The sequence below is a fragment of the Pezoporus occidentalis genome, unplaced genomic scaffold, assembly GCF_034315485.1.
Source record: "Pezoporus occidentalis ecotype Australia unplaced genomic scaffold, CSIRO_AGI_Poc_V1 ctg93, whole genome shotgun sequence".
In the NCBI taxonomy this organism is placed as follows: domain Eukaryota; kingdom Metazoa; phylum Chordata; class Aves; order Psittaciformes; family Psittacidae; genus Pezoporus; species Pezoporus occidentalis.
The window spans coordinates 8469518-8497300 of NW_026916294.1; the positions used below are offsets into that span (position 1 = coordinate 8469518).

The window sequence follows — 27783 nt, forward strand, 5'->3', positions numbered from 1 at the left end:
CTGCCAGGGATGGGGCAGCCACAGCTTCTCTGGGCACCCTGTGCCAGGGCCTCAGCACCCTCACAGGGAAGAATTTCTTCCTAATGTCTCATCTCAATCTCCCCTCTGTCAGGTTAAAGCCATTCCCCCTTGTCCTGTCCCTACAGGCCCTTATCAAAAGCCCCTCTCCAGATTTCTTGTTGGCCCCTTTAGGCACTGGAAGCTGCTCTAAAGTCTTCCCTTAAGGAGCCTTCTCTTCTCCAGGCTAAACCAGCCCCTCTCTCTCAGCCTGTCTCCAGAGCAGAGCTGCTCCAGCCCTCACAGCATCTCAGTGGCCTCCTCTGGACTTGCTCCAACAGCTCCACGTCCCTCTTTGGGGTTCTCTCTGCTCCGTGGTGCCCTCAGCCAGCCCTTGGGGAGCCTCCGGAGCCTGAATCATCCTCCCCACCCGCGGCAGGGAGCTCCCGGGTTTCCCCCCATCCTCTCCCAGCTCTTCCTTAGGGCACGCAGGGGTCCCTCCACCCGCGGGGACTGCACCCCCAGCACCGTCCCGTCCCGTCCGGAGCGGCTCCGTCCCGCCCCGCGGCTCTGAGTGGGCCCCGCGGTGCGGCGCGGAGCGACGGGGCGGGGCGGGACGGGACGGGACGGGGCGGGGCGGGACGGGGCGGCCCCGAACCCGGCGAGACAGCGGCGGAAAGTGCCACGACTCCACACGGGCGGCCACGGCGGCAGCAGGGACCGCGACCCGGCACCGGTGGGTACGCGGCGGCGGTCGGACCCTCCCCTTTCCCTTCCTCTTCCAGGCGGGACCCCCGTAGCAGCGGGGCGGAGAGAGGGGCATCCACCCCCATGCCGGCGCTCCCGGGGACGGGGAAGGGAGGGGGATGGGATCCCGGGTTTGGGGGCTGGCCACGTTTGCGGGGCGGGGGGGGGTCAGGCGGATGAATGGCCTCCGAGGCGAGGGCGGTGTGGAATGGCGGCGGGGGCGGACGGGAGGGGAGGGAAGAAGGAAGGAGGCGAACCCGATCCCCCCTTCGGCTTCCCGGCCCCGGTTACCGACGGGCATTGCCCCACGGGCATCACCGCCTGCTCCGCAGCCTTCAGCCCCATTCCCTGCCCCAGCGCCTTCCTGATGAAATTCACTAATCGGGTTAATCGCCGTTACAAAAGGTCACAGCCCGCAGGCAGTTGTTCCGTATTTATTTCTTTCTCTTAACTAACATCCCCCCAAATCCCCCCAAGCACTGAGGGATCCCCACAGCGCTGCGTCCAGCGATGCCCGATGCTTTCCGATAGAGGCATCGACTCTATAAGCAGAGGCAGCAGAGGCACCCCCCCACCACCACCAGCTTGGGATCTTTCCAAAGTGGATGTCACCAGCTTGCCCGCCGGCAAACCGGGAATTCCTCGCCCCGCCGGGGAATCGCGCTGCACACGTGGCCAGGCGCGATAGAGGAACCTCCCTGCCTCAAATGTCAGCGTTCCTCTTGGCAAGAAGTGGTGGCAGCGGCCTCCACTCGCCGGGAAAGGGCTGGGAAGGAGGTTGGGAGAGGTGGGTGCTCCCTGGGATGTAGACCCCGAGCAGGTGTGATGAGGGGTGGTGGTGAAATGCTGTTTGAGAGAGGAAATTTGTAACAGCCACCGCAGCGATTAGTGAAGCTGCAGCTGTGTTACAGTGCTAATTCACTCTTCTTGTGTGTGTATATATGTATTAATATATATATATACATATGTAGTAGTGGGACTGGAGCAATAGGACAAGGGGGAATGACCTTAAACTGACACCGGGGAGATTTAGATGAGCTCTTAGGCAGATGTTCTTCCCTGTGAGGGTGCTGAGGCGCTGGCACAGGGTGCCCAGAGAAGCTGTGGCTGCCCCATCCCTGGCAGTGTTCAAGGCCAGGTTGGACACAGGAGCTTGGAGCAACCTGGTCTAGTGGAAGGTGTCCCTGCTCGTGGCAGGGGGTTGGAACTTGATGAGCTTTAAGATCCCTTCCAGCCCAAACCAGTATTCTATGATACGTTTGGTTCTTCTGCCCTGTTTTTGCACTCTGGGGCTCAGGGAGGGAGCTGGCAGCACTGCCCAGGGCCGTGGCCGTAGCTGCTGCACTCCAAGAGCTAATGGAGCGCTGAGACATGTTCAATTAAGTGGAGCTCTAACTGTTGACAATCTGGAGTTGCTCCATAGGGTAACACACGCTGCCAGGAGGCTGGAAGTGCACAGTCACTTAGGCAGAAAATGTGTTTCAGCAGAGGCTGTGGGATGCGGGCAGGATCTGCGCACGGGCTTCTCTCATTTGTGTTTAATTTTTGCCTTGGTTGTGACAGGGCAGAGAGAGAAGCTCCAGGAGGGGCATCTGGTGCTTGTCTGTTATCTGCTGGTGTTGCTGCTGCTGTCTTTTCCCGCTGCTATTGGCAGGATCAGGCCTCCTGGTTCTCTCTCCCTCCTTGGTGCTGTTCCGCCAGCTGTCGCTCTGCCCCTGATGCTCTTTGGCGATGGTAGCTGCAGCCCAGGGGCAGGGAAGGAGATGAGACCTTGTTTCTTGGAACCAGAGGCCAGGCAGTGCCCTCCCCAAGCAGCAGCTGGTCTGCTGCTGCTGCTTCTTGCCCTGCTGCCCTGGGGGATAACTTTGAGCTTGGGAAAAAGCTGAAATCTCAGCCTGGTGCTTCACAGGCAGGTGTTGCTGAGGGCTCTGCAGTTCTCTCAGTCTGCCCTCCAACACCCCGTCGCCTCTTCTCCAACACTGCCTTAGCCTGAGATGCCACCTTGACACCATGGCGAAGTACAGGAGCCTGTAGGGACAGGACAAGGGGGAATGGTTTTAATCTGACAGAGGGGAGATTGAGATGAGACATTAGGAAGAAATTCTTCCCTGTGAGGGTGCTGAGGCGCTGGCACAGGGTGCCCAGAGAAGCTGTGGCTGCTCCATCCCTGGCAGTGTTCAAGGCCAGGTTGGACACAGGGGCTTGAAGCAACCTGGTCTAGTGGAAGGTGTCCCTGTCTGTGGCAGGGATTGGAACTGGATGAGCTTTAAGGTCCCTTCCAACGCAAACCAGTCTGGGATTCTATGCAGCCTTGGGTTGTGGAGGAACCAAGTGTTCTGCTTGCAGAGAGCGTGTTTTCCTTTCTGCAGCTTTTATCCAGAGCAGGAGAGATAACAGGTATATTTTTCCATTGGCTGTGTAAAGAATTAAGGTTTCTGTAGTTATTACACAACCCGTCTCTTCCTTTGCTCCTGCCCACCTGACGCTTGACCTGACTGATTGAAACCAGGGCTGGCGGAGGACTGAGTGCAAAGACACTGAATACCCATGGGTTCCATGGAATAGCGAAGAGGAAAGGCTGAACAGGAGAAGGCTCTACCTGATTTTTGACACAAAGCTGTCCTTGGCAAATGCAGCAGGACAGCGAGCGTGGCCCCTCTGCTGTCACACCACGTGTCTGGGGGTTAGTTAGTTTGATTAGTTAGTTAGTTAGTTAGTTAGTTAAATTGGAAAGCCAGCAAGGCTGGGTGCTTCACTGATCTGGCTTCCTTAGGGTGGGTTTGCTCAGGGCAAACAGAGGTGAGTGCCCGTGCAGGGTGGCTGGGGAGGTCAGGTCTCCTGGGTTGTTGTTTGGGATGTTGGGAAGTTTGATGGATAATGGGAATGGAAGAGTCAGAGCTCAGCGTTTTTCAGTTGTCTCCTTTACATGAGAAGGCCAAGGGAAATAAGCACCCTTTAAGCATCCAGCCATCTCCCAGAACAGCCTGGGCATCAGACTGAAAAGCATCGTAGTAGAGACAAAGTCCTGCGGAGTGGAGGATGCTGAAGTCTTCAAGCCTCTTCAGAGCCTGGCTGTTGAGTGAAACCTTGGAAGTGTGAAACAATCCTTTAGCCATCCGCTAGCAGACAAATGGTGGTACCTTTGGTGCCCTGTTTTATCATGTCCTGGCTAAGGCTTCGTGCAGGTGGGACGTATGGAGAGCTTTCCTTCCAAAGGGCAAAGCTGGTTTGATTTAAGCACGTGTTGTCCATGGCAAGGGGGTTGGAACTGGATGACCTTAAGCTCCTTTCCAACCCAACCCGTTCTATGATTCTCTGGTAGCATACAGCCTGCTGCCATCTTTGCTCTGCCAGGTGATAGGCTCTTCCCTGAACGAGCTGTGGGGCTGGTCCGTGCCAAGTCTCAACCGCAGGAGGAACTCTACTGGTAGAACTTGCTCCTTGGAGTCAGCGCCGGGTCTCCCAGGACCAGCCCCACACTGTGGGCTGTGGGGCACGAGCATCAGGACAGGACCAAGGTTTCTCTTTGCCTTAATGGTGCTGCTGGGAGCAATTGCTGCCTGGTTGATATCTCTCGCTCTTCATTCTCCTGGCACACCTTGGGAACAGCACGGGATTTCTCTGGTCCAATGGTGGGAGCTTCCCAATGGCCCATGCAAGCATCACTGCTGTGACAGCTCTCCCAGCAGGTCCACAGCTGGTCAGTGCTCTTGGCTGCTTTTTCCTTGTGTTGGTTTTGTTTTGGAAGGGGTTGCTGGGTGGTTTCTCTGTTTAGCTAGGAAGGACTTTAACGCTAATCTGCATCCTTATCTGGCCCTGGCTGTAAACCCTGAGAGGAGGCAAGGTGCAGGCAGCTTTTACAGCAGTGGGGCTGGGTGAGGCTGCGTGTGAGACAGAGGGGATGTGGGGCTTAAGCACCCTGCGTGTAAGGGCTTTGTGGGTCCAGCGGTGTGGGGTGAGATGTAGGTCAGGCAGAGAGCTGTGGCAATGTAGTGCTGCATCCGGCACTTCCATCTCACCCACCTCCCCACCCCGCTCTGTGTGACATAACTCTGCCCTCTCTCATCCATTCCCTGAGTGCTGGGTGCCTCTATAGCAAAGGTTTGGGGTGTTTTCCTCCACTCCCATCCTCTGTGGGCTCCATCCAGCTGCTTTTGGTGGTGGCAGTAGCAGCTGGTGGGGTTGGGGTGCATTTGCCAGTGATCAGCAATGTCCTTGCCCTAAGCTGGAGCAACAAATTCTCATCTAAATACAAAGCCGTGGTGGTGTGAGGCCAGGAAGTGTTTACTTTTACTGATGTGTCCGGGTTGCTGGGCAAGGAACACAGGTCACCTTGTTCCTTCCCTAAAACAGCTTCTGGGTGCTTCAGTGTAGCCCTAAACCCAGCACAAGGTCATAGGTATGTGTTCTCCAGCCCTGCGTTGTATTTACTGCCAGGGAGAGGAAATCCAGCCCTTTCCACTCTGTAGGTTAGGAATAATCTGTCAGTCCTGGTGGGGACTGTCCCAAGGTGATGCTGTTTAGTAAGAAGGGGGTGACTTGGCCCCAGATGTGCTGGGATACAGCAGGCTGAGGCTGTTTAAATCCGAAACAGCCAGGGCGGATGTGAAGTGGGGATGCCTGTAGTATCAGCTGGGATCTCGAGTGGTGCCCTGGGGTAGAAAGCTGGCCCTGCCAGGGGAGGCTGGTTCCAGCTGGCACTGGCAGCCCTGCCGCCTGCCAGCTCTCTCCTGCTTTGCCTGGATGGATGGTTGGAGAGGTTGGGCCGGGAGTGCTGGGCTGCTGGTTAAAGCATCCTTCCCTGGGCAGGGCAGTATCTCCAATGGGAAACAGCCGCTTTGCAGCCCCTTCCAGCTCTGCTTGGGTGTTGGAGGAGAGTTTTTCATTGCACTCTCACCCCCTTGCTGCATGAGCAGCCTTGAGCTGCAGATTGGCTGCGGGTTCCCTTCTCCGTCAGTTGGACAGGTAAAGGTGTCCCTCTGAGAGCACTGAGGTTTTGAAAAGATGCTGATCTCCTTGGGTTTATTCTTCTTTTTGCCTCTTCCCCTTCCAACCCCTCCCTCCTGCCTCAACCCACAGCCTCCTAAAGAGGAAATGCTATCATGTTTGCAGTTAAGTGTGGGGATGGGAACTTGCGATAGCCGAGGAGTTTCTGCACTGTGTTTTGAGGCACAATAACAAGAAACCGCAGGCAGGCACCTCCTGGGAAGTGCCCCTTTGCAGATTAACTGCCAGACTCCAGCATCTGGGGTTCAGGAGCCACCTCGCAGCCACGTGAAGGTGATGCCCTGATGGGAGGAACACGTGAGTGGGACAGCAGATAAGAGATTGGCTTTGAAACTCGGGACAGGGTTCAACTAGCAGTTGAGAAGAGTGGAGATAGCAGCATCATTCTCCATGTGTGGCTGACAGATCTCAGACAGGGGATAGAGTCTCCGTTGCTGCTCCATTACAGGTGGAAAACCTGAGGTTGGAGAGGAGGGAGGTAAGGACCCTGTGGCTGGTTTACCCACCAGCTAACAGCAGAAGTAGAAATAGAAGCTCTGCATCCAGCACTTGCTTTGCAAGTCTCACTTCTTCCTGCAGGCAGCTCCTGTGGAGATGAGATAACTAACGACCATCCTTTTGGGGTTTTTTAGCTTGAACTTGTGACTTTCATTGGTATTTATATCTTAAGGAAATGGTGGTGACTTGGTTCTCTGTGTGGAATCTGTGCATGCAGCATCGTTGCTGGGGTGGTTCTCATTGCTGGGGACAGCTCTGCAGCGGGATGTGGTCACCCTGCATCCTCCTCCCCGGGCTGGGCAGAAGCCAGCAGTGCCTCAGGGTGTAAGCGGTGAAGGGAGAAGGCTGCTGCAAAGCTGGGGAAAGCTCTCCTGTGCATTCTTTCTCCTTCCAGGGCAGAGTTTGATTCCAAAGTTGAGACCTGGATGTGTGTCTGGGTGCAATGACAAGGACGGATGCTCCAGGGAGAGCCCAGGTCTTGGCCAGCCTGCACCAGACAGTCTGAAAACAGGCTCTTTACCTGCCACAGGGCTGCAGGTATTGCCTGAGGTCATGCAAATCCATCCCATCAGACTAATAGGTAGTTGCTCATGGCTGTCTCCACATCCCTGTTCTTTAATTCCCTCTCTTTGGTTCTTCTGGAGGTTGTTGCAGCCTTTTCAGTCCGTGGTGCTGTTTGTAGACACAGATGTCCTTACGAAACTCCTTGCACAGAGACTGTTTCATCTCTTTCCCCCCACTAACTGTTGTTCTGATGTCTTGCAGACACAGAAGAATAAGGCAGGATGGATGTGTATGATCCTCAGACGCTGGGTGTTATGGTCTTTGGAGGTTTTATGGTGATATCAGCCATCGGGATCTTCCTGGTGTCCACCTTCTCCATGAAGGAGACGTCTTATGAGGAAGCCTTGGCCAAGCAACGCAAAGAACTTGAGAAGACCCAGCAGCAGAAAATAGAGAAAAAGAAGAAAGAGAAACCTGTTGAGAAAAAAGGAAAAGCAAAGAAAAAGGAAGAGAAACCTAATGGAAAGATCCCGGAGCAGCAGGTGACTCAGGAAGTGGTGGACTCTCCCAAGGATGTGGTTCTTGAACCTGCTGTGATGCCTGAGCCTGTAACTGTTGAGTCTCCAGTTGCAGCGGTGCCAGTGGCCCCCCAGGAAAAGGAGAAACCTGCTGTATCACCTAAGGAGAAGAGGAAGAAGGAGAAGAAGGTTGCAAAGGTAGAGCCTGCTCCTAGCCCAGTGGTGGCTTCGCCTCCTGTCAGCGTCTCCAAAAGTTCTCCTGTCTTGGAGGTGACCCCTAAGGAAGTGCCTGTGGTGGCTGTGCCACCGGTTGGCACACAGCAAAGTGCTCCTCCGGTCGTCAGCTCTGTTGCCATCAAGAAAACTGATGCTCTTCCGACCCATGAGGAGCAGAAGCATGATGGACCTGTCAAGAAGAAGGCTTCGTCTAAGAAGAAGAGCGAACCAGGTAAGGCCAAATTCCTCTGCGTATATCCCTATCAAGTAAGCTAGCGGCACATCTTGGTGCTGTTAAAACGGAGCTATCCCATTCTGGGATCTCTTCATTCCTCACTGTTGGAAACAGGGCAGCTGTAGAAAGGCTGTCTCTGGTGACATGGCTCATGTGCACCAAAGGAAAGATGGGCTGTAGAAGCCTATCTAGATCATAGTTCTCTCTAGGGGAAGTATTGTTGAAATAAAGAGTTTATTGACTCATTTTCACTCTGCAGTGTGTTGCCTCCTGCAGCACATCCCATTTGGTGCTTAGCTCCTTGGTCCAGCACACAGTTGTTGGAGTTATAGGTTCCTCTTGGATTTGCTGTTGTGCTGTGGGTCTCTAAGCACATCTGCACGCTGGGAATGACCAGGAGGTGCATGTACCTATCCTATGAGAGGGGACAGGTGCCAAGGTGCTGCACACCTGGGTGCAAAGCCAAGACGAGGTGTTTTCCCCTACTACCCCTGATTATTAAAAGCACACAGGAGCTCTATGACTCTTCTGTGGGGAGCAGGGTCACTGCTAGAGTTTCCTTTCCCATGTTTTGGAAGAGGGCCTACTATTCAGCAGGATGTTTTGCAGCCACTGGTCCTCCAAGGTTGTGTTAAACCCTTTGTGTCTGCTCCTCTGAGGAGGGGATTTTGCTAAAGGCCATCTCCACATAGCTTTTAAGTGGTCTGAATAGCAACTACAGGAGGGTATTGCAATGGTGGTGTTGGGGAAGTTGGAGATAGCTGGTTTGGCATGTGCATACAGGGTTGTACCTCTCTAACATTAGAAATCATGGTCCTAAATCCAAGCTGTAGCAGCAGGGGGAATGTGAATGGGAGATGAACTTTCAGCACTTGTTAAGTTGGGAGTTCTTTGTCTGCTCCGAGCATCTACTCTGTTGAGTATGTAGTGCCGATTCTGCGTGTCTTAAGTGATGTCTTAGCTGGTCCTGTGGGATTTTCCCAAGGAAAGCTCTCAGCAGTATTTGTGCCGTGAAGCTGGCTGCAGTTCGACCAAGGTAGTTTGGGCAGCATTTTGGCAGCTGTGGTTTCTCCTCCTCAGAGGCAGAAGCAACAGATTATCCCGTGGCAGATAAAAATGTGTGTTCAAAGTGTTCAGGGACATGAAACAGATGGAAAAGCTCACAAAGAGCATCTTGGGGTATTTGTCTCTTGTGTGGTTTGGTTTTAGCCTTCTTCATCACACAGAGACTTGCTTGCAAGTGGTTAGCCAGTATTCATGTCCCTTGTATCTGGGATAGCAGGAGCCAAGCTCTCCCATGAAACAGATGTGGTACTGGATCTGGGGTGCTGCCTCCCGGGTATGGGCTCCATGCAAGGGCCATCCGTGTCTCCTATGTTCCCTTGGGTTTGAGAAGTGGCTCTTCAGACCCCTCGTCCCTGCTGTGCTTGCCCATGGCAGTTTTGCCAGGTGACTGCTTCTTGTTTCAGCCACAAAGATGCTCCGGGGGCTGGAGCACCTCTGCTTGAGGAAAGGCTGAGAAAGCTGGCCTTGTTCAGCCTGGAGAAGAGAAGGCTCCAGGGAGACTTTATTGTGGCCTTTCAGTTCTTGAGAGGGGTCTATAAGGAAGACAGGGAGAGACTTTTTAGCAGGGCCTGTTGTGACAGCACAAAGGGTAATTGTTTGAAACTAAGAGAGGAGAGATTCAGGCTGGATGTGAGGAATAGGGCTTAGTGCTGCTATCCCAAATGGATCTACCAGAAACCAGGAGCAAGCAGTGCATGCTAATGCTGCTAGGTGTTCCTGCTCTGTTGCTGTGGTGGGTTGACCGTGGTTGGTTGCCTGATTCCCACCCAGCTGCTTTCTCACTCCCCTCCTCAACAGGATGGGGAGAAAATAAGATGGGGAAGGTTGTGGGTCAGGATGGAGACAGAGCAATTACTTAGCAGTTACTGTCACAGGCAGAACAGGCTCTGCATGGGTATCAGAGTCATAGAATCGACAAGGTTGTTAAAGACCTTTAAGGTCACCAAGTCCAACTGTTCCCCAGCGCTGCCAAGGCCACCATTAAACCATCTCACTGGGGGCCTTGTCTACAAAAACCCCTAATTTAATTTATTTCCCCTTAAAATATATGAGAAACCAAGTCAAAATTAAACCACCTTCCTCCCCCCCCCCCACTCCTCTTCCCAGGCTCAACTTCACTCCCTCCTCCTGACTCCTCTACCTCCCCTCCCTGAGTGGAGCAGGGGAATGGGAGCTGTGGTCAGTCCATAACAGCTCCTCTCTGCTGTTCCTTCTTCCTTCTACCTTTCCCCTGCCCTAGTGTGGGGCCTTCCGTTGGCTGCAGTCCTTCGGGATGAACCTGCTTTAGCACGGGCTCCTCTCCAAGGGCTGCAGAGGAATCTCTGCTTTGATGCCTGGAGCACCTCATCCTTCTCTGTCCTTGGGAGGGTCTGAGCTCTGCATTCAAGGGACCCTGGTGTTAACGGCTTTAGAGGCTCTGGAGCTACTGAAGTCCAAACTGCTTTTTCTTCTGGGATGTTTTAGGAAAATGAGCACACTGGGCCAGAGACACTGTGCAGGAGCTCCTAAACCACTGCCCAGCACCCCCTGTGCATCGTGACTGTGTGCACTGTGGTGCTACAACAGCATCATCGCCCCTGATGCTCCTTGGCTTTCCTGGCTTAGCAGAAGGGTCAGGGAAGGGTTGGAGATTTGTTGTTGCTTAGCAAAGAGCTGGAACAAACCTGCCTGGTGAAAGGTGGGAGTTGACCTTGCTGTGCTCTGCGTCACCAGCACTGCTGCACTGGGTGATGTCCCTGAGCAAAGTTGTATCGTGGTGCTTCTGATGCCCAGCACATCCCTGCTCCCTGGTGCTGGCAAAGCCTGCCCAGCTCCTTCTGGGAATCCTTCTGTTTGATAGAGGATGGTGGCAGGGTGGTGGGACCAGTAGCAATGCCAGGCAGAGGTGACAGCTGGCTCAAGAAGCGCATGTGTGTGGTGATTATCATCTCCATCACTTAGAATTGTAGAATCCCAGACTGTTTTAGGTTGGAAGTGACGTTAAAGCTCATCCAGTTCCAACCACCTGCCACAGGCAGGGACACCTTCCATTGATGAGGTTGCTCCAAGCCCCATCCAACCTGGCCTTGAGCACTGCCAGGGATGGGGCAGCCACAGCTTCTCTGGGCACCCTGTGCCAGGGCCTCAGCACCCTCACAGGGAAGAATTTCTCCCTAATGTCTCATCTCAGTCTCCCCTCTGTCAGGTTAAAGCCATTCCCCCTTGTCCTGTCCCTCCAAGCCCTTGTCAAAAGCCCCTCTCCAGATTTCTTGTTGGCCCTTTCAGGCACTGGAGCTGCTCTAAGGTCTCCATGGACCCTTCTCTTCTCCAGGCTGAACCAGCCCAGCTCTCTCAGCCTGGCTCCAGAGCAAAGCTGCTCCAGCCCTCAAAGCATCTCCGTGGCCTCCTCTGGACTTACTTCACCAGCTCCATGTCCCTCTTGTGTTGTTGCCCCCAGAGCTGGGTGCAGTACTGCAGGGGGGTTCTCACCAGAGCAGAGCAGAGGGGGAGAATCCCCTCCCTCCACCTGCTGCTCACGCTCTGGGGATGCAGCCCAGTATAGAATCACAGAATCAACCAGGTTAGAAAAGACCCTCAAGCTCATCCAGTCCAACCATTCCAGCACTGCCAAGGCCACCACTAACCCATGGCACTGGGGGCCTCATCTACACAGTTTGTGAACACTTCCAGGGATGGTGATTCCAGCACTGCCCTGGGTGGCCTATTCCAATAACTGACTGCCCTTTGGGGAAGAAGTTGTTCCTGATATCCAGTCTGAATCTCCCCTGGTGCAGCTTGAGGCAGTTTCCTCTTCTCCTATGTCTTGTTCCTTGGGAGCAGTTCCCAGCCCTCTCCTGGCTCCATCCTCCTTTCAGGCAGTTCTAGAGAGCAATAAGGTCCCCCTTATCATATTGCTTTCAATTAGAGAGGTATCAAACTTGACTGGAAATCTGTGTGGATGCTGGTTTGAAACGGCAGTTGTGGGACTGAAGCCAGCCAAGATGCTGCTGTTCAGCAGTGCTGTTGGCCTGAGTGATCCCAACCCCTCCTCTCTCCTCCCTAGCACCTGCAGACTCAGACGGGCCCCTCTACCTGCCCTACAAGACACTTGTGTCCACCATCAGCAGCATGGTGTTCAGTGAGGGGGAGGCCCAGCAGCTCATCGAGATCCTGACGGAGAAGGCGGGCATCGTCCAGGACACTTGGCACACGGTAGGGCTGCCACGTGGGCTCTCCAAGCCTTGGGAGCTGTGGAGGGGAGGGAAGGGAAGGCACCTCCATCTCCTTGGTCAGTCTTGGAGATGGAGCTGAGTTTTCCCCTGGTGCAGAGGGCAGGATCCTGCATGTGTGGGATGGAGAGGAGGGGTTTGGAAGTGGGGGTCCCCACTGACGTGCCTCCCTTCAGGCCACGCAGAAGGGAGACCCGGTCGCTGTCCTGAAACGGCAGCTGGAAGAGAAGGAGAAGCAGCTCAGCACCGAGCAGGAGGATGCAGCTGCAGCCAGGAACAAGCTGCGGGAGCTGAGCAAGGTAAGGGCTGCGCGGTCCTCCTGGCACCCCTGGTGTGGGCTCTGCTGGTCGGGGCTCACCGTGTGCCTCCTGCATCTCATCCCCCTTGGAGGTGAAGCCCAGGGGATCTCTGGCTTTCCACCCATTTGCGGTTTTCTCCCCTGACCTCTTCTCCTGGGCCTGATCCAGCCCAAAGAGCTTCAGCGTAGTGCCTGTTGGCAGCCATGGGAGAAGGGGGGCAAAGCCCCTCATGGAAGAGATGCAGCTTTGCGCTGCTTTAGAGGAAAACAAATCCATTCTTGTCTCTGCCTTGATCCCCTGAGCTGAGAAGATGTTGATCAATCCCTTTTCAGGAAGCCTGATTGTATTTATAGCCCCCTTCCCTCACTCAGCCCCCTGCCTACACCTCTTTTCGGGTGTTCAAGTGGGTGCAGACCCCACCGTGGTGGACTCAGCACCTTGCACCCGGCAGACGCAGGCAGTGGTGAGTCCATCTGCCTGCAGGCAGGAGAGGAGAGGGCAAAGCCACCCCATGCTGTGCTATAAGCCCCAGCTTTTGCAGACCACACAAGGCAGCAGCACAGCATTGCCCAGCCAGCCAGCAGAGCATCCTGCCTGGTCAGGGGGCAGAGGGTGCCTTTTTGGTTGTTTTTTTTGTTGTTTCGGTATTACTTTTCCAGCTTTTCCCCAAACTTTTATGTGATGTTATTGATCCTGGGAGGGAGAGGAAATCCAATTCCAGGCTGTCTTAACTCCTTTCTCTTAGCTGCCCCAATGTGGAACAACAGTGGCATCCAGTGGCCACAGAGCCCAAAACAAAATGCAGGAGGAAATGTAAGTGCTAAACGGTGCAGCTGGGCAGGGGGGCAGCTCTGGAAGGGCTAAACTGTGAAGTCTTCTGAGCTAGGAGCCACCCATCCTGCATCCCTAGAGCGGGAATCTCCTCCGCTGGGGACTAACGGGGTGACCTCTCCTCGAAGGAGCTGGTGGCCGAGCGGACCAAGGCAGGAGCCGTGGAGGGCAAGCTGAAGGAGCAGCTGCTGGCCCGCGAGCGGGAGCTTGCCGCGGTGCAGGCGCGCATGCAGGCCAGCTACCAGGACCACGTCAGCGAAACACAGCAGCTCCAGGGCAAGGTGAGCCCCACGCTCTGCTCCTCTGTGCAGCTTCTGGCTGCTGGGGTGGCTTTTGGAGAGCACTGAGGGGTGCGAGGTGACCGGAGCCTTGGGGGGGAGGATGGTGCCAGCCTCTTATCAGTGGTGCCCAGCGATCGGGCGAGGAGCAGTGGGCATAAAGTAAAACACAAGAAGGTTCGCCTCAACAAGAGGAAGAACTTCATGGTGAGGGTGGCAGAGCACTGAAACAGGCTGCCCAGGGGTTCAGTCATGGAGTCTTCTTCTCTGGAGGCATTCAAAACCCACCGTAGGTGGCCCTGCCATGGCGGGAGGGCTGGAGAAGGTGATCTCCAGCCATCCCTTCCAACCCTAATGGTTCTGTGATGTTCCTGGAGCTTGGTGCTTGAGGGAGAAGAGGCATGTGGGAGCATCCTCATGGGGTGTCACAACAGCATCAGTAGACATCCCCTCTATGCTGCCAGTCCCTCTTGCTCATTGTGTGGGCTTCACAGGGAGGGCAAAGGGGCTGGTGGTGGCATTAACCCCTGCTGGGTTTCTCTAGATCCGGACGCTGCAGGAGCAGCTGGAGAATGGCCCCAACACGCAGCTGGCCCGACTGCAGCAGGAGAACTCCATCCTGAGGGATGCCCTTAACCAGGCCACCAGCCAGATGGAAAGCAAGTAAGGTTGGGATGGGGGGCAGAGCATAGGGCTGCCCTCTGGCAAACCTTGGGCTTGGCTGTCCATTACACTTGGTCACCTCCTTTCCTCGCTTCTGTAGACAGCCCAGCTAGAGGAGAGGGTGAGGAAGAGCTTGGCAAATGGCTTTTGGGGGCTGGCAGGGGAAACAAGGATGTTCTTCCCAAGTGGAAGGGCAGTGGAACCCTATTCTGCTTTGGAGTCACCTGTGTTGATGGTAGACCCAACAGGCAGCGGGTGGAAGGAGAGGGGACCAGAAGGCACCGTGGCACTTCCCACCTTAGGAGAGCTTGTACTCTCAAACATGTGAACAAATGCAGCTGGCTCTTTGATGCTGCAGAGAACTGAGGGCTGCCTGGTGCATGCAGAACAAATAGGAGGCAGGTAGAAGAATTTCACACTCCTTTTTATAGGAAGCCTGAATGGCTGGTGATTAACAGCGGTCAAATAATTACAGAGCGGGCTCCAGCTGCTCAGAGCGCTTCCTCTTGTGTCTGGGAACACAGATCCTTGTGTCCTCTACCTCATGAGAAAGGAATGTCTCCTGTGATTGAAACATGGCTTTGGAGAAGGGATTTGTCAGCTCTTTCCACCCCTCCCTCAAGGACCAGGCATGGACTAGAAACAGGGAACACAGCCATTGGGAAGTTTCAAGTCCTGATTCAAGCCCACAGGAGGATGTTTTCCCCCTTAGGTAACATCAGAGGTGCTTGGCTGGCCTATGGGCTGCATTAACCCTGCTTCTGTTGGTGCAGGCAAAACGCTGAGCTGGCCAAGCTGCGGCAGGAGTGCACCAAGCTGGTGAAAGAGCTCTCTGAGAAATCAGAGGGGCTGCAGCAGGAGGAGCAGCAGAAGAAGAGCTGGGAGATCAAAGCCTTGGCCTCAGAGAAGCAGATCGAGCAGCTGCAGGTCAGGCAGGCGCCAGCAAACCCACTCCCCTCACAGAGATGGTGGCTGAATTGCATGGGATTTGTGGGCTTGAACATGGGAAGCACTTGGAGGGAGATGAGAGTCCATGGCTGGAAAGCAGGCTGCATTGCAGACCTCCTGATTTCCTCCCTGCTGTTAGTCTGTCACATGCAATGTGCTCTTGGTGCAGCATCACCAGCAAAGCCCTGGGAGTACAGTGCCCCGGTTGAAGCCCCATCCAACCTGGCCTTGAACACTGCCAGGGATGGGGCAGCCACAGCTTCTCTGGGCACCCTGTGCCAGGGCCTCAGCACCCTCACAGGGAAGAATTTCTTCCTAATGTCTCATCTCAATCTCCCCTCTGTCAGGTTAAAGCCATTCCCCCTTGTCCTGTCCCTACAGGCTCCTGTCCAAAGCCCCTCTCCAGATTTCTTGTCAGTTCCTTTAGGATCTCCCCTGAACCTTCTCTTCTGAGGCTCTGAGCTGAGGATACAGGGTCAAAATCTCAAGGAACGGAGAAGTCCTGCTATCCTAGTGGTTCTGGAAGCATCCCTCAGAGAGAGACGGGGTTGCTGGTTTACCTTCTATCACCTCCATGCAAAGCAGTGTTTCTGCATCTGCAAGGGTGCAACTCATACCCCCAGAGTGGCTGGTTTGCAGCACGCTTCTCCTCCTCCTCTGCCTTTGCCCTGAAGCACCTGCCTTGTCCAGGCTGCTTCCTCACCACTTTCTAAGATGGAAAAAGCAAGTATTCCCTGGCTGAAACAGCACAGAACATTCCTCCGCTGTGGAAACACATGGCTGGGTGTCTCTGTCCTGCTAAGCACCGTGGCAGCACCTCTCTCTGCTGGGCTGTGCATTAGGACCTCTGTGCTTTCAGAGGCTTTTCAGAGCTGCAGCAGAGGAGAGGATGCCCGTGGTCTTGGCCCAGAACTGAGACATTTGGGTGTTGTCTGCTTCCCACTTGAGGGCTGGCAGTGACAAAACCCACGCACGAGGCAAGATGCTTCGTGCACAGTGGGGAGCAGGGGGGAAGATGACTTAAACCCCTGAAGCACAGCTTAAAAATACCATTATGTGACACATTGAGCTTTGCTTCGACCTGGCACGCTACGAAAGCCTTCTTTTCCTGCCATATAGGCTTCCCAAAGGGAGGTGGAGGCGATGCTGCAGAAGAGGCTGGATGAAGTAAGTGATGAGCTCCGCAAAACCCAGACCAGCTACAAAAGCTTGTTGGCAGATGCAGAAAAGGCCAAAGGACAGCAGCAGAGCATTGCTGGTGAGGACATTGGATTGGTGCAGGGAGAGCTCTGAAGCAGACCCAGAGCTTTTGGGGCTGGGTGCTCGGTGGGACAAGGAGACCCAGGGTTGAGTTAGGATACCTGGTATCAGTGTGAGCAAGACACGGGGCTGGTCCATGCTCATATGGATGCCACTCCAGTGCCTCTCTCCTGTGCTGTCCAGCATCCCTGCGTCCTGAAAAGCATCCATGGCCAAGGCTTCTTTGGCCAATAGTCCTACTTGGGCAGGGCAGGGTGGGGAGCCTCCAGATTTGTTTGCACCTACCTTACCTTGTTTCCCACCCTTTCCTCCAACAGAACTGCAGGCCAAGCTGCTGAGCTCTGAAGCAGAAGTTAAAAGCAAGCTGCTGGAGCTAGACAATGCGAAAGGGAGACTGCAGGATGCCAGCTCGGAGAACACAAAGCTCCTAGAAAGGATCAAATCCATTGAAGCTCTGCTGGAGGCAGGACAGATGAGGGAGGCACAAAAAGACAGAGACTTGCAGGTTGTGTGTTTGTTTAAATGGGGTGGGAGGAGGGGAGGGGGTGACACTGCTCAAGCAGGTGCTTTTGCGCTGTGTTAACACGATACCTGTGTTATCTTCTGCTCCGGGATGCTGCAGGAAGGGCTGAACCTGCATCATGTGCCTAGGAGAGGTAACGAAAGTGCTTTCTCTCTTCCAGGCAGCCAATGAAGCAGAAATGAAGCAGCTGCAGTCAAGGTGGGTCTGGGTGCACGTGGAGACTGCTATGGCACTTCCAGCTTGCTGTCCATGTCTCCCAGGGCTTTAAAGTACTAATTGGCTCCACTGTTGGCTCCAGATTGACAGGTAGTAGCTGAGACTGGTTACTCAAGATAGTAGGATGATGCTTTAGAAATGCAGAGCTGTCTCAGCCTAAGGAACCATGGACAGGAGCAGTCCTGGTTGTGTAAGCTGGAATTTCTGGCCTTTGGATCAGATTGCTTCTTCCTCCTGTCCTGGGTGTACAGCCAGCTACTCCATTACTGCTGATAACCCAGTAGAAAGCCAGATCCTGCTCCAGCATGGCCATGGCTGTGGTTTTTAGTCCGATTCCTCCTGCTGTTTGTAGATGCTGGAGCAGACCGGGATAGGAAGGGCTGTGGTCCCCATCTTGGGACCTTGCTACCTGGGAGGGTGGTGGATGCTGAGACTCACTCCTGCATCCTGCCCTTCCAGGCTCCAGGAGAAGACAGAGCAGCTCTTGTCCTTGGAAAGGGAAGCCACAGGGCTGCGGGAGGCAGTGGAGCAACAGAAGATGAAAAACAACGTACGTGAGTGAGCCGGGCTCAGCTTTTGCCTCTCACAGTTTACTCCTCCAAACCTGAGATCTCTAGGGGTTGAATGACAAACCCATCGAAGCTCCATGGTGTGGCCTGGCGGAGCACTGGAGGCATTGCCTCATCTGCTGGAGAGCAGGAATCCCCTTGTCAGGCTGTGCGGGTGTCTGTCCCCTGTTCTCTTGGTAAGCCAGGGAGATCCTACCCCATCAGGATCCCATCAGCAATCCCTGAGCAAGGGTCCCTCACACCTCATTGCTCCTCTGCTCCTTATTCCTCTACTACAGGGTGGTAATAGTTGTGTGGAGGCAACCTTGAGGCCCTCTGCTTGGCCTCTGTCCTCTCTAGGCACCCTGAGGGCTACTCCTAGAGCTCCTGCCTCCATCCAGCTCTGCTCTGCTCCCTCAAGGCCATCACCTGGGCCATGGCAGGGATGGAGAGGGAAGGGGGCACATGTGGGCAGTGGAATCATAGAATCCCAGACTGGTTTGGGCTGGAAGGGACCTTAAAGCTCACCCAGTTCCAAACCCTGTCACAGGCAGGGACACCTTCCACTAGACCAGCTCTGCTCCAAGCCCATCCAACCTGGCCTTGAACACTGCCAGGGATGAGCTGATGCCTGTTTTCCTGAATGGAGGCTTTCAAATCCTCCTCAGTGCCAGGAAGCAGCTTGGTGGCCTTGGGCATGACGTGTGCCTTATTGCCCTCTGTGTGTTGTCTTGGCAGGACCTTCGTGAGAAGAACTGGAAAGCGATGGAAGCGTTGACAACGATGGAGAAGGCATGCGAGGAAAAACTACTGGCTACTACAAAAACAAAGGTGAGCCTGGCATTTCTCTCTGGTGATGTTGTAAGGGAAACAGCCTCCCCAGGCCACCAGAGACGCTTGCCCTGGGTTGCCTCTCTTCTCCTGGGAGCAGTGCTGGCCCAGCTCTCCTGCCAGCTTCTCCAAAGGCTGTCTTGAGGGCCACGTATCCCTGCTAGGTCGTGGTCAGGGAACTGGGAAGATAGGCGATCTGGAAGGGATGTTTCTGTGGTGGTCTCTGTTGGCTGGTTTCCCCGTGCCAGCTCACCCCTGTAAGCACAGGAAAGCAGGACCGGAGGCACCCAGGACCTCCATCCCATGCCAGTTTGTCCCTCTTACAGGAAGAGCTGGCCCAACAACTGGACACACTCCAGACACGAACCAAGCAGACGCTGCTCTCAGCCCTCCCCGGTGTCACCGTGTCATTGCAGCAGGTAGGCATGGGCTGGCTCAGGCCCCTCTAGCCTCCACCACGTGGGAAGGACATACATCTGAGCATCCTTTTCCTTCCTTGTCCTCTTCTTTTCCAAACTCAGGATTATGACACGTGGCTACAAGAGTTTAAGGAGAAGGCCGTGGATGTGCTAAAGCAGCAAACAGTTACCACAGAGCCCCCAGTGAGTGAAGGGGCTGGAAAGTGAAGGGGTGAGGCAGTACCTGAAGGTCACTCATGTCTTTTCCTCACCTCCCTCTCCATCACTTCCCTCTCTTTTCAGGATTCAGCACTTAAATTAAAAGAGGCAGAAGAAGCGCAAAGCACTTTACAAGCAGAATGTGAGCAGTACAGAACTATCCTTGCAGAGACGGTAGGTTACAGCCCTTTGTGCTCTGTTGGTCTGCCACTAAGAATACCTCTTGAGAGGTCTCCTGGCAGCTCAGGCTCATTGTGGGCATCCCTCAGTACGTTGGGGGGCTGCTGTGTTTGCTATTGAGACAGGGGAATAGGAGAAACATGAAGTTCTTGAGTTCATCTTCAGCCTAATTGCATTGGAAACCTTGCTGGTGGTGGTGGGATGTGGCACAGCAAGGGCTCTGATGGGCAGGGTGGTTGAGCCAGTTAAGGAGCTGGGGTCCCCTAGCTCTACCTAATTCTGTCACTCCTTGTCTGGCCCAAATCCTTGGAGGGTGTTGGGTCTTCCAGAGCATCCTGACACTGCTCGGCTTGGGGAGGGCTGGAGGAGGTGTGGGCTCACTGAGGGTTTGCCAACAGGAAGGGATGCTGCGAGACCTGCAGAAGAGCGTGGAGGAGGAGGAGCAGGTGTGGAAAGCAAAGCTCATGGCATCCGAAGAGGAAGTCCAGAAGGTGGGTTTGTCACTTGAGCAGCTGGACTTACAGGAGCAGATGGGCTGCTGGCTGTAAATGGGATTATGGCACTGACTGCTCCTGCCAGTCTTGAGCTCTAGGACACAGGGACTCTCCTGTCACCAAACCAGGAGACAAGAAGCCCACCTCACATAGGAGTGAGGCCTCTTTTCCCTCTGGTGTGTGCCTAGACTCTGCCAGTGCAGCTGGAGGAATGGTGACAGCTCCCCAGTTCAGGCATCATGGTAGCTGGGAAACCACAGCACTGCTTCAGTAATCCAAGCTTGGATGCTTGGAAATGGGGCTGAGCCCTTCTGGTGGATGCTGGTATGACGGGAGGAGAGCTCGTGCAGGGCTCTTGAACTCCCATTATCAGAAGGACTTGGCTTGCTCTCAAGACCAGTTGACCTTGGCGTTTGTTGAGCCTTCAGGAAGGAGCTGAGGTCCAAGCCACGTTCTGCACATAGTTCTGGGTCCAGCTGTGTGTCTAGCTCTGGGTACGGCTCTTCCTGGTTAAAGAAGAGCCAGAGAACTGTTGTTGTTGCCCAGGAGTTCTGTGAGCTCTCGTGACTTAGCTGGAGTCTGGGAGAACTTGGCTGGCTGTGCCTCTTCTGCAGAGCAGACCTGAGTTGCCTCCTCCCTCTTGAGCTGAGATGAAGCTGCTTTCCATGGTCTGGCTGCTCCCCATCCATCACGTGGGGTTCTGGAGTTAACTGGGGCTGCGGGGAGGTGGTGTGGGGAGCTCTTGTACAAGAGGTCCTTGGTTCCTCAGCCCTTGCTGGCTCCTGCTGAGAGCGGGTGTAGGATTGCACCGGGATGACGTGGCTGCTGGTGGTGTGCGTGATGGGATGAACGTCTGGTGGTGAGAGTGTGTCCCAGAGCAGCCCTGCCTCTCTGTGGAGAAGAGGTGAATTCCTCCTATCCCAAAAGCTCAGCAGCTGAATCCTCTCCACAAAGCAGTCCAGGTTTAAATGCAAGCCCCATGCTTGGCTGCTTTCCATCGCAAAACCCATGACACCTCATTGGAAAGTCTGCCTTGCTGTTTCCAAACCAAAGGCACTTTCAGTAGGAAACTTGCACCGAGTCTGGTGCCAGTTTCTGGGGTGTTGGAAGCCAACTGCAGCCAGCTGAAGTCCTGCAGGCAAAAGTTGTTGCCTCGCTCCATGATTTACAGCCTGGGCTTGTTGGATTCATCCTCCATGAGAATTGGAGCTGCTGCCGTGCAGGCTGTGGAGCTCCGCTTTGATGTCAGGTCTCTTCCACACTCGGGTGCAGGATGAAGTGGGAATGGAACAGTGGTTGGTGTGCTCAGTGTCCATGTGAAGTGTTGTTCCTTGACCTTCTCTGATCCTTTCTGGTTTAGTCACAGCTCCAACTGAAATCCCTTGAAGACATGGTGGAGAAGTTGAAAGCAGATCTGCAGAGCACAGATCAGGTAAGGATTTTTTTTGGGGGTGCTGGAAAAGGTCCCTGTGCAGGTGCCAGATGGATTCATCCTGTGCTTGGGCTGGGTTCGGGTCCATCACCTGTCTTGTCCTGGGGAAGGCGGCCTTGGACCATGGGATGTTTGGCAGATACTGGAGCTCAGTCAACTCTCTCCTGGTTTCCTCCCTTTTAATCCAGCTAAAGGAATACACCTCTCTTCTGGAAACACAACTGGAAACTCACTTGAAGACGGCCAGCTCTGAACGCCAAAACTACACAAAAGAAGTTGAAGTGGTAAGTGTGGCGGCTGTTACCTTCGCAAATGGTTCTTTCTTCTGAGCCAGACTCACTGCCCATCCATGCTTTTGGGATGGGGGGGAGTGCCCCTTTGCAAAGCAGGAGAAAACCAATCCAATCAAGGCCAGGTTGGATGCGGCTTGGGGCAACCTGCTCTAGTGGAAGTGTCCCTGCCTGTGGCAGGGGGTTGGAACTGGATGAGCTTTAAGGTCCCTTCCATCCAAACCATTCCATGAGTCTGTGATTCTTGGGCTCCATAGGAAGATTTTCCATCATGAAAATGCTTCCTTGGGCCAAAGGGTTCCAAACCCAAGTGCATGAATGGACTTCTCTGTTCTTCCTTGACAGTTGAGGCAACTCTTGTCAGAGTCCAAGGAGCAGCTGGAGACAGCCAAGATGGAAACACAGAAGCAGAGCAAGGAGCTGGCCCTGGTAAGGGGTTGTTTGGGACCCAGGAGGAGATTTCTATTTGCCTGCCTCTCCTCCAGTGATGGCGGTGGGAAGGAAGGGAGAGCAGGAAGGCTCATGTGTATGGCGTGTAGCAGCCACCCCACTGCTGGACACTGGTTACCCCACCACCACCCTGAGGCAGAGAGTTGGGTGCCTTTAGCATCCATCCGTCCACCTCTGCATGGGAAAGCTGAGGCTGTGCAGAGCACATGTAGGGGTCACTCAGGGAACTGGAGGATGGGGCTGGGCTTCTGCATGGAAGTGGGGAAGAGGGCTGGGATATAGGGCCAGAAGAGCCAGCAGACCTGATAAAACCATGGGGGCTCCTGGTTTTAAATCCATACTTTGATTGTAAGAGGCTCAGGAGATGGCTTTTAAAATCCTCAGCAGTACTGCTGGCTTGCAGAGCTGCTCAGAACAGAGACAGAACAGTTTCCCTTGGGAAACTGGCTCTTGGGAAGATGACTCTTCCTAGCCTTGCAACTGCTATGGTGCAGGTCAGTGCAGCCTCTTGGCATGAGGTCATCATTAGCCTTGATCTCATTAGATCACAGAATCCCAGACTGGTTTGGGTTGGAAGGGACCTTAAAGCTCACCCAGTTCCAACCCCCTGCCACGGGCAGGGACACCTTCCACTAGACCAGCTCTGCTCCAAGCCCTGTGTCCAACCTGGCCTTGAACACTGCCAGGGATGGGGCAGCCACAGCTTCTCTGGGCAAGCTGCCTCCCTGTCCATCCCAGCTGTGATTGATGGCACAATGGGACCTGCCATCCTCCCTCGATTGCTTTATTGAACACCTCAACTGTGTTAGTGCAAACCCTCAGCAGCGGCTTTAAACCAAAATGCCGAGTGATCTAAGGAGAGCAGTTGATACATGAGCTTGTGCTCTGCACCCCTGGGAGCTCTGTAACTCACGCTGCCCACATTAGGTACCACCATCCTGTGTCTAGCAGAAACAAGTGGTTTTCCAAGCATTTCAGCTCATGTGCAAGGAAAAAAACCCTGGAAAACTTTATAGGTCCTTGTGGGTCTTGTAATGGCTGCGGTGTGGGGATGTGCAACTGAGCCAGGCTTGCTGGTCCTCCTTCCAGGTCAGGCAGCAGTTGAGTGAGATGAAGAGCCATGTACAGGATGGAGTAGTGGGGTTACGAGCTGACTCAAGCGAGCCTGCACCCCTCGAGGTTAGGGCGGTGAGACCGCTGACCCTTAACCACATCCCTTGTCCCGTCTCACCGTCGCTAACCGCATGGAGAACTGCACGTGCCTTTGCTGTTGTTGCGGCTGTGTTGTCTCCTGTCCTGTGTGCTGGGGGGAAGCCAGCCCCCCCGTCCCGTCGACTACATGTCCTGTTCCCTCTGGGAACACGTCACCAGCTGGCTGTCACCGCGCTGTTCCCATTGGAAGCCCTCTGTCACAGCATGAGGCTGGCAGGATTTAGCGGGAGGCAGGCAGTGGATGCTGCGATGTTGGGCTGACTTTGCCATGTCATGATGCCCTTCTGGGTTTGGGTCTCTTTGGAGGAAGCAGGCACCCCAACAGGGCTGCACCAGGATCCCTTCTCAGCCAGTGGGGATTAGGATTACAGAGACTCCATAAATCTCACTGGAGCCAGGCTGAGGGCAGCAGCTATTCCCTTTCAGCTAACACCTCTCGGTGGTGGAGCTGCTATGAGCTGGGCTCTATCTCTCCCATTTAATCCTATTAAGTGTGGAGCCTTCTCCTGGGCACGGGGACTTGCCAGGGTCATAGAATCGTAGGATCACAGAAGGGTTTGGGTTGGAAGGGACCTTAAAGCTCATGGAGTTCCAACCCCCTGCCATGGGCAGGGACAGCTCCCACTAGACCAGGTTGCTCCAAGCCCCATTCAGACTGGCCTTGGACACTGCCAGGGATCCCCCATTACGGGGTGCCTCTTGTCCCAGGTCCCACCTGGTGCTGCCCAAGGAGCAGGCAGAACTTGCAATGCAAAGCCAAGCCTGGGGCTCCCCATCAGCCTCTTCAGGTTTTGTGCAGAGAGGGGGGTCCTGTACCTATTGCCCTTTGGTGCCCTGGGAAAGCTGTTTTCATTTCTCCTGCCTAGCCCAGCTTTCTTGGCAGTGTCACTTCTTGATGATGTCCCCATGGCTCATCTCTTGGGTCATTTTAAGTCTTATTTCTGTTTTTTTTTCCCCTGTTCCTAACACAGTTGAAAACCCAGCTGGAGCAGAACGAAACACTGGTGGAGAAGGAGCAAGTGCTGCGGCAGAAGCTGGCGCAGGAGCTGGAGGAGGTAGGTGCAGGCGAGGAGGATACAAGGGTTTGCAAAGCCTTGGTGGGTTCTTGGCTGCTAATGAAGCCCAGGAATTAATCTGAAGGATTAATTTGCAAGTTTTCCCCATCCCTGTCCCCACGTCGGGCATTGCCACGTTCCTTCACACATCTGAAGAACTTCCCGCAGGAGCTGTGCTAAAGCTGGCATTGCTGGCCCCTTGAATTGCCCCTCTCCCAGTCCCCCTGAGGAGGGGTTTGCCAGCTCTGTCCCTGTAGGGCTTTAGCCGGGTTTCATGCTGTATGTTGTGAGAAGTGCCATCCTCCTGGTACAAGCTGGGTCAGCAAAAGCAATGTATTGTGTTTCGCATCCAACCCTGGCTGTATGACTTAACCCTTCACCAGAGGCAGGGGTGCAGGGGATGTACAGGGCAGGATGCAGGAGGTAACTGCCACTGTGTGCTGACTGTGTGTCCCCCTTCCAGGCCCAGAGCAGAGCATGCAGTTTGCAAGCAGAGCTGGAAAAGCTGAGACTGGCTGAAAATGCAGGAGCTGCAGACACAGAGGAGGCCCAGCATCTCAAGGTGATTTGGCTGCCCTGCTCTCCTGCGCTTGGTGTTCAGCCATGTCTAAGCAGGACTAAGGGCATCATTTCCCATTCTTGGGGATGGTGGGGCAAGGTAGATGGCTGCCCTGCAGGCAGCATTCTGCCTGGGGCTGGCTGTGAACTCCCAACATGCCCCATCCCTGGCAGTGCTCAAGGCCAGGTTGGACAGGGCTTGGAGCAACCTGCTCTAGTGGAAGGTGTCCCTGCCCATGGCAGAGGGTTGGAACTGGGTGAGCTTTAAGGTCCCTTCCAACCCAAACCAGTCTGTGGAGGGCAGCAGGGTGCAAGTCACAGCCACTTCATCACATTGGCCAAGATAAGGGAGGTGCTTGTCATGTACTGGGAGACTGTTCTGCTAGCATGAGGTTATCTCAGCCCATGGCGTCTTCAGAGTGACCTCCGTGTAGCTGTTTGGGGTGATGCCTGGCCCCTTTGGCAAGGATGGAGCTTGGAGCTCCTGTGGGCAAGGCAGACTCGGTGCAGACCTGAGGTGTTTTGGAGGGGGGAAGATCACCAGATGCAAAGGGAGGCTGAGGCAGATGCCTTCTTTTGGCTCCCGTGTAGGAAAGACTTGAGAAAGAGAAAAGACTAACAAAGGACCTGGGCCAGGCAGCGACTAAACTACAGGAGCTACTGAAGGTCACCCAGGACCAACTGGCCAAAGAGAGAGAAACGGTGAAGAAGTTGAAAGAACAGCTTCAGGAAACGGTACTTGTGATGGCCACGGCCATCCCCACCTTGATGCTGGCGGAGGCAGGGAGGGGGAAGAAGCCTGTGTCAGGCAATGGTTTCAAACCAGAGGCAAGGTGGCACTTTGGGGGACCACACATGGTAGTGGTCATGGTTCTCCCTGCCCAGAAGGCAGCTGGGCCATGTGTGGAATGCTTTGATGCTTGAGCTGCCATGAGTAGAAGGTTGAGACCCAGCCCAGTCACTCACCTCTGTTTTCCTTCTCCAGGGGCAAGAGGACAGCTCAAAGGAAGGGACTTCAGTTTGATGAGCGTGCAACCTAGACCTTAACTGTTCGACTTACCAAAATGCCTTACACATTCCTAAAGATAAAAATATATGCTGAATTTACTGTAGATAAAAGATACAAGCCATTAGTGACCCAAAACCTAGTTTTGAAACTTAAAAAAAACCATACAACCCCCCCAAAAAACCCTGTTTGTAAGAAAATCTTCATACTGTTTTATACAAGCCTTTGGCCCCCGGGGACCTGCTCCGGCCATGTCGGGATGGGCGCCGGGGCTTCCCCCTCCTGTCGCGACAGAGCCCACGAATGTGTGAAAAGGGAAGACTGTGTTTGTACAGCAACCAGTGCAATTATTGTTCTTACTTGGTTTATTTCTCCTGGTTCTTTTGGGAGCGGAAGAAGCGTGACAGTCAGACCCGCTGTGGAAGGAAGGGAGCCGCTCCATGACGGGTGGCTCTCGGCACATCTGCTTCTTTGTATTGCTAGGTGTCGATGCAATTAAAAGTGAGGTAGCGAAGAGCTCGCCACTGCTTTGGTTTTCTGTTGATTGCTTCTTCTCAGTGTGAGTTTTCAGGCCCGGCAGCTCTTTGGCAGCGCTGAAGAAGGCCCCAGCTTTGGTCAGCAGCAGATCCTTTACCCCCCACCTCTTTGCTTGCTGTGCTGCAAAAGCCATTCCCGATGGGGTGTTTCCCCAACGTAACCAAAGCAGAGCACCGCTTCCTCCAGTGCTGGCACTCCCCGAGCCCCTGCCTGCTGCTGCTCCCTTGCTGTGAGCTCAGGTGAGCCTGGGCTCCCTCCTGCCTGGTGGTGGCCCCCGGGTGCTGCCGGGCTCTGCTTCGCTCTCCCCTTCTTCTTGTGGCTTTCCTTCTGCAGACGTTTTCCCCTCTTTCCCCCCTCCCCAACCCCCTTTTAAAATGTCTTTTTTTTCTTTACTTTCACTCTTTTTTTTCCCCGTTTTTCCTTTCTTTTTTCTCTTTTTTCCTTCCCCCCCCCCCTTTTTTCCTATTTTTTATCTTTTCTCCATTTTTGCCCTTTCCCCATCCTACCCCCCCTTTTCTTTCTCCCTTTCTCTTTTCCGCTTTATCTTTCCTTTCTTTTCCCTTTTTCCTTTCTTTCTTCTCCCTTTTTTTCTGTTCTCTTTTTTCCCTTCCCTCCCCTTTTTTTCTAGCTATTTTTTCTCTTTCTCTCTTCCCCCCGATTTCTCTTTTTTCCTTCTCCTTTTTCTCTCCCTTTTTCATATTTCCATCTTTTTTTATCTCTTTTTTTCCATTTCTCCCCCCCAAGCTGTGCTCTTAGGAAGAGGCAGACCCCACGTGACGGCTCGGTGCCTGTCTCCCACAATAGAGCTGCTGAGCTGGGTGCTGACATCAGCAGGATTTGAGAGGGGCGGGAGGAAAAAGGCCCCGGAAGTGCTGGGTCCCTCAGGGATGTGTGAAGGACCAAGACCAGGAAGGGGGATGAGGAACAGACCCATCTCCATTTTGCTCCTGGGGGAGGCAGTGTGCGCTCAACCTCTGTATTAGACACCAGGGACTCCACGCAGGCAGCACTTTGTGGATGTGCACGTATGCACAGATCCCACGAGGGCTCTGGCCGGTCCATCTGCCCACGGTGAAGGGGCAGACTCGCTCAGCAACAGCCATTATTACCCTTTGCTTTCTCCTTCTGGACTTCGTGGTGCATGGGGAGGACCTCATGACGCAAGGACCGCCGGTGACCTCAACCCTCAACGCCACCACCCTCTCCTCTCACTGCAGAGCAGCGTGCCTGGCCTGGCACCCTGTGGCTTTGGAGATCACCTGGAATTCACCAGGCTTGCCAAGAAACCACCCCCGACAACCCCAGAGGCTGGAGGGAGTTGTTGAGCCTATTGAGGTAACCATCACCCCACACAGGCATTGGTAGGAAGGGCCCCAGAGCATCAGGAGCCACCGAGTGATGCAATACTTTGGTTTTTCAGTTTTCTTGCTTTTGCAACAGTGATTTCCTTTATCGTGAGCTCTTGCACAAAACAGAGCAGTTACCCAGGCACTAACCCACCAGCAGTGACAAAGCCCCAACCCAACGAACACGAGGAAGGTAGCTGGTGTCCCATGTGT

The 27783-nt window shown here is 54.3% G+C and overlaps 3 protein-coding genes across 6 annotated transcripts in view; 1 reads left to right on the plus strand and 2 right to left on the minus strand.

Annotated features, from left to right (window-relative positions):
* The window catches only part of LOC134157217 (baculoviral IAP repeat-containing protein 5-like), a 121842-nt gene extending 109538 nt beyond the window's left edge, over window positions 1-12304 (minus strand). The window contains exon 1 of the mRNA XM_062605954.1: window positions 12300-12304. The gene's annotated coding sequence lies outside the window, so the exon portion shown is untranslated. The remainder of the gene's footprint in view (window positions 1-12299) is intronic.
* MGME1 (mitochondrial genome maintenance exonuclease 1) overlaps window positions 1-27783 on the minus strand; it is a 208852-nt gene that overhangs the window by 60382 nt on the left and 120687 nt on the right. The window lies entirely within an intron of this gene.
* RRBP1 (ribosome binding protein 1) lies at window positions 630-26203 on the plus strand. 4 transcript variants are annotated; one of them, XM_062605916.1, is made up of 24 exons: window positions 630-733; window positions 7015-7719; window positions 11831-11979; window positions 12173-12295; window positions 13255-13407; window positions 13949-14067; window positions 14841-14994; window positions 16135-16273; window positions 16593-16780; window positions 16959-16996; window positions 17474-17564; window positions 18301-18393; window positions 18720-18812; window positions 18915-18995; window positions 19095-19184; window positions 19589-19681; window positions 21045-21116; window positions 21305-21400; window positions 21752-21835; window positions 22946-23035; window positions 24040-24123; window positions 24587-24685; window positions 25273-25416; window positions 25667-26203. In XM_062605916.1, the coding sequence occupies exons 2-24, from the start codon at window positions 7035-7037 to the stop codon at window positions 25703-25705; spliced, it is 2997 nt and encodes a 998-aa protein (XP_062461900.1). In that variant the 5' UTR covers window positions 630-733; window positions 7015-7034; the 3' UTR covers window positions 25706-26203. The 4 variants fall into 4 exon arrangements, with proteins under 4 accessions (XP_062461900.1, XP_062461902.1, XP_062461901.1 ...); XM_062605918.1 differs by lacking the exon at window positions 25273-25416; XM_062605917.1 differs by lacking the exon at window positions 22946-23035.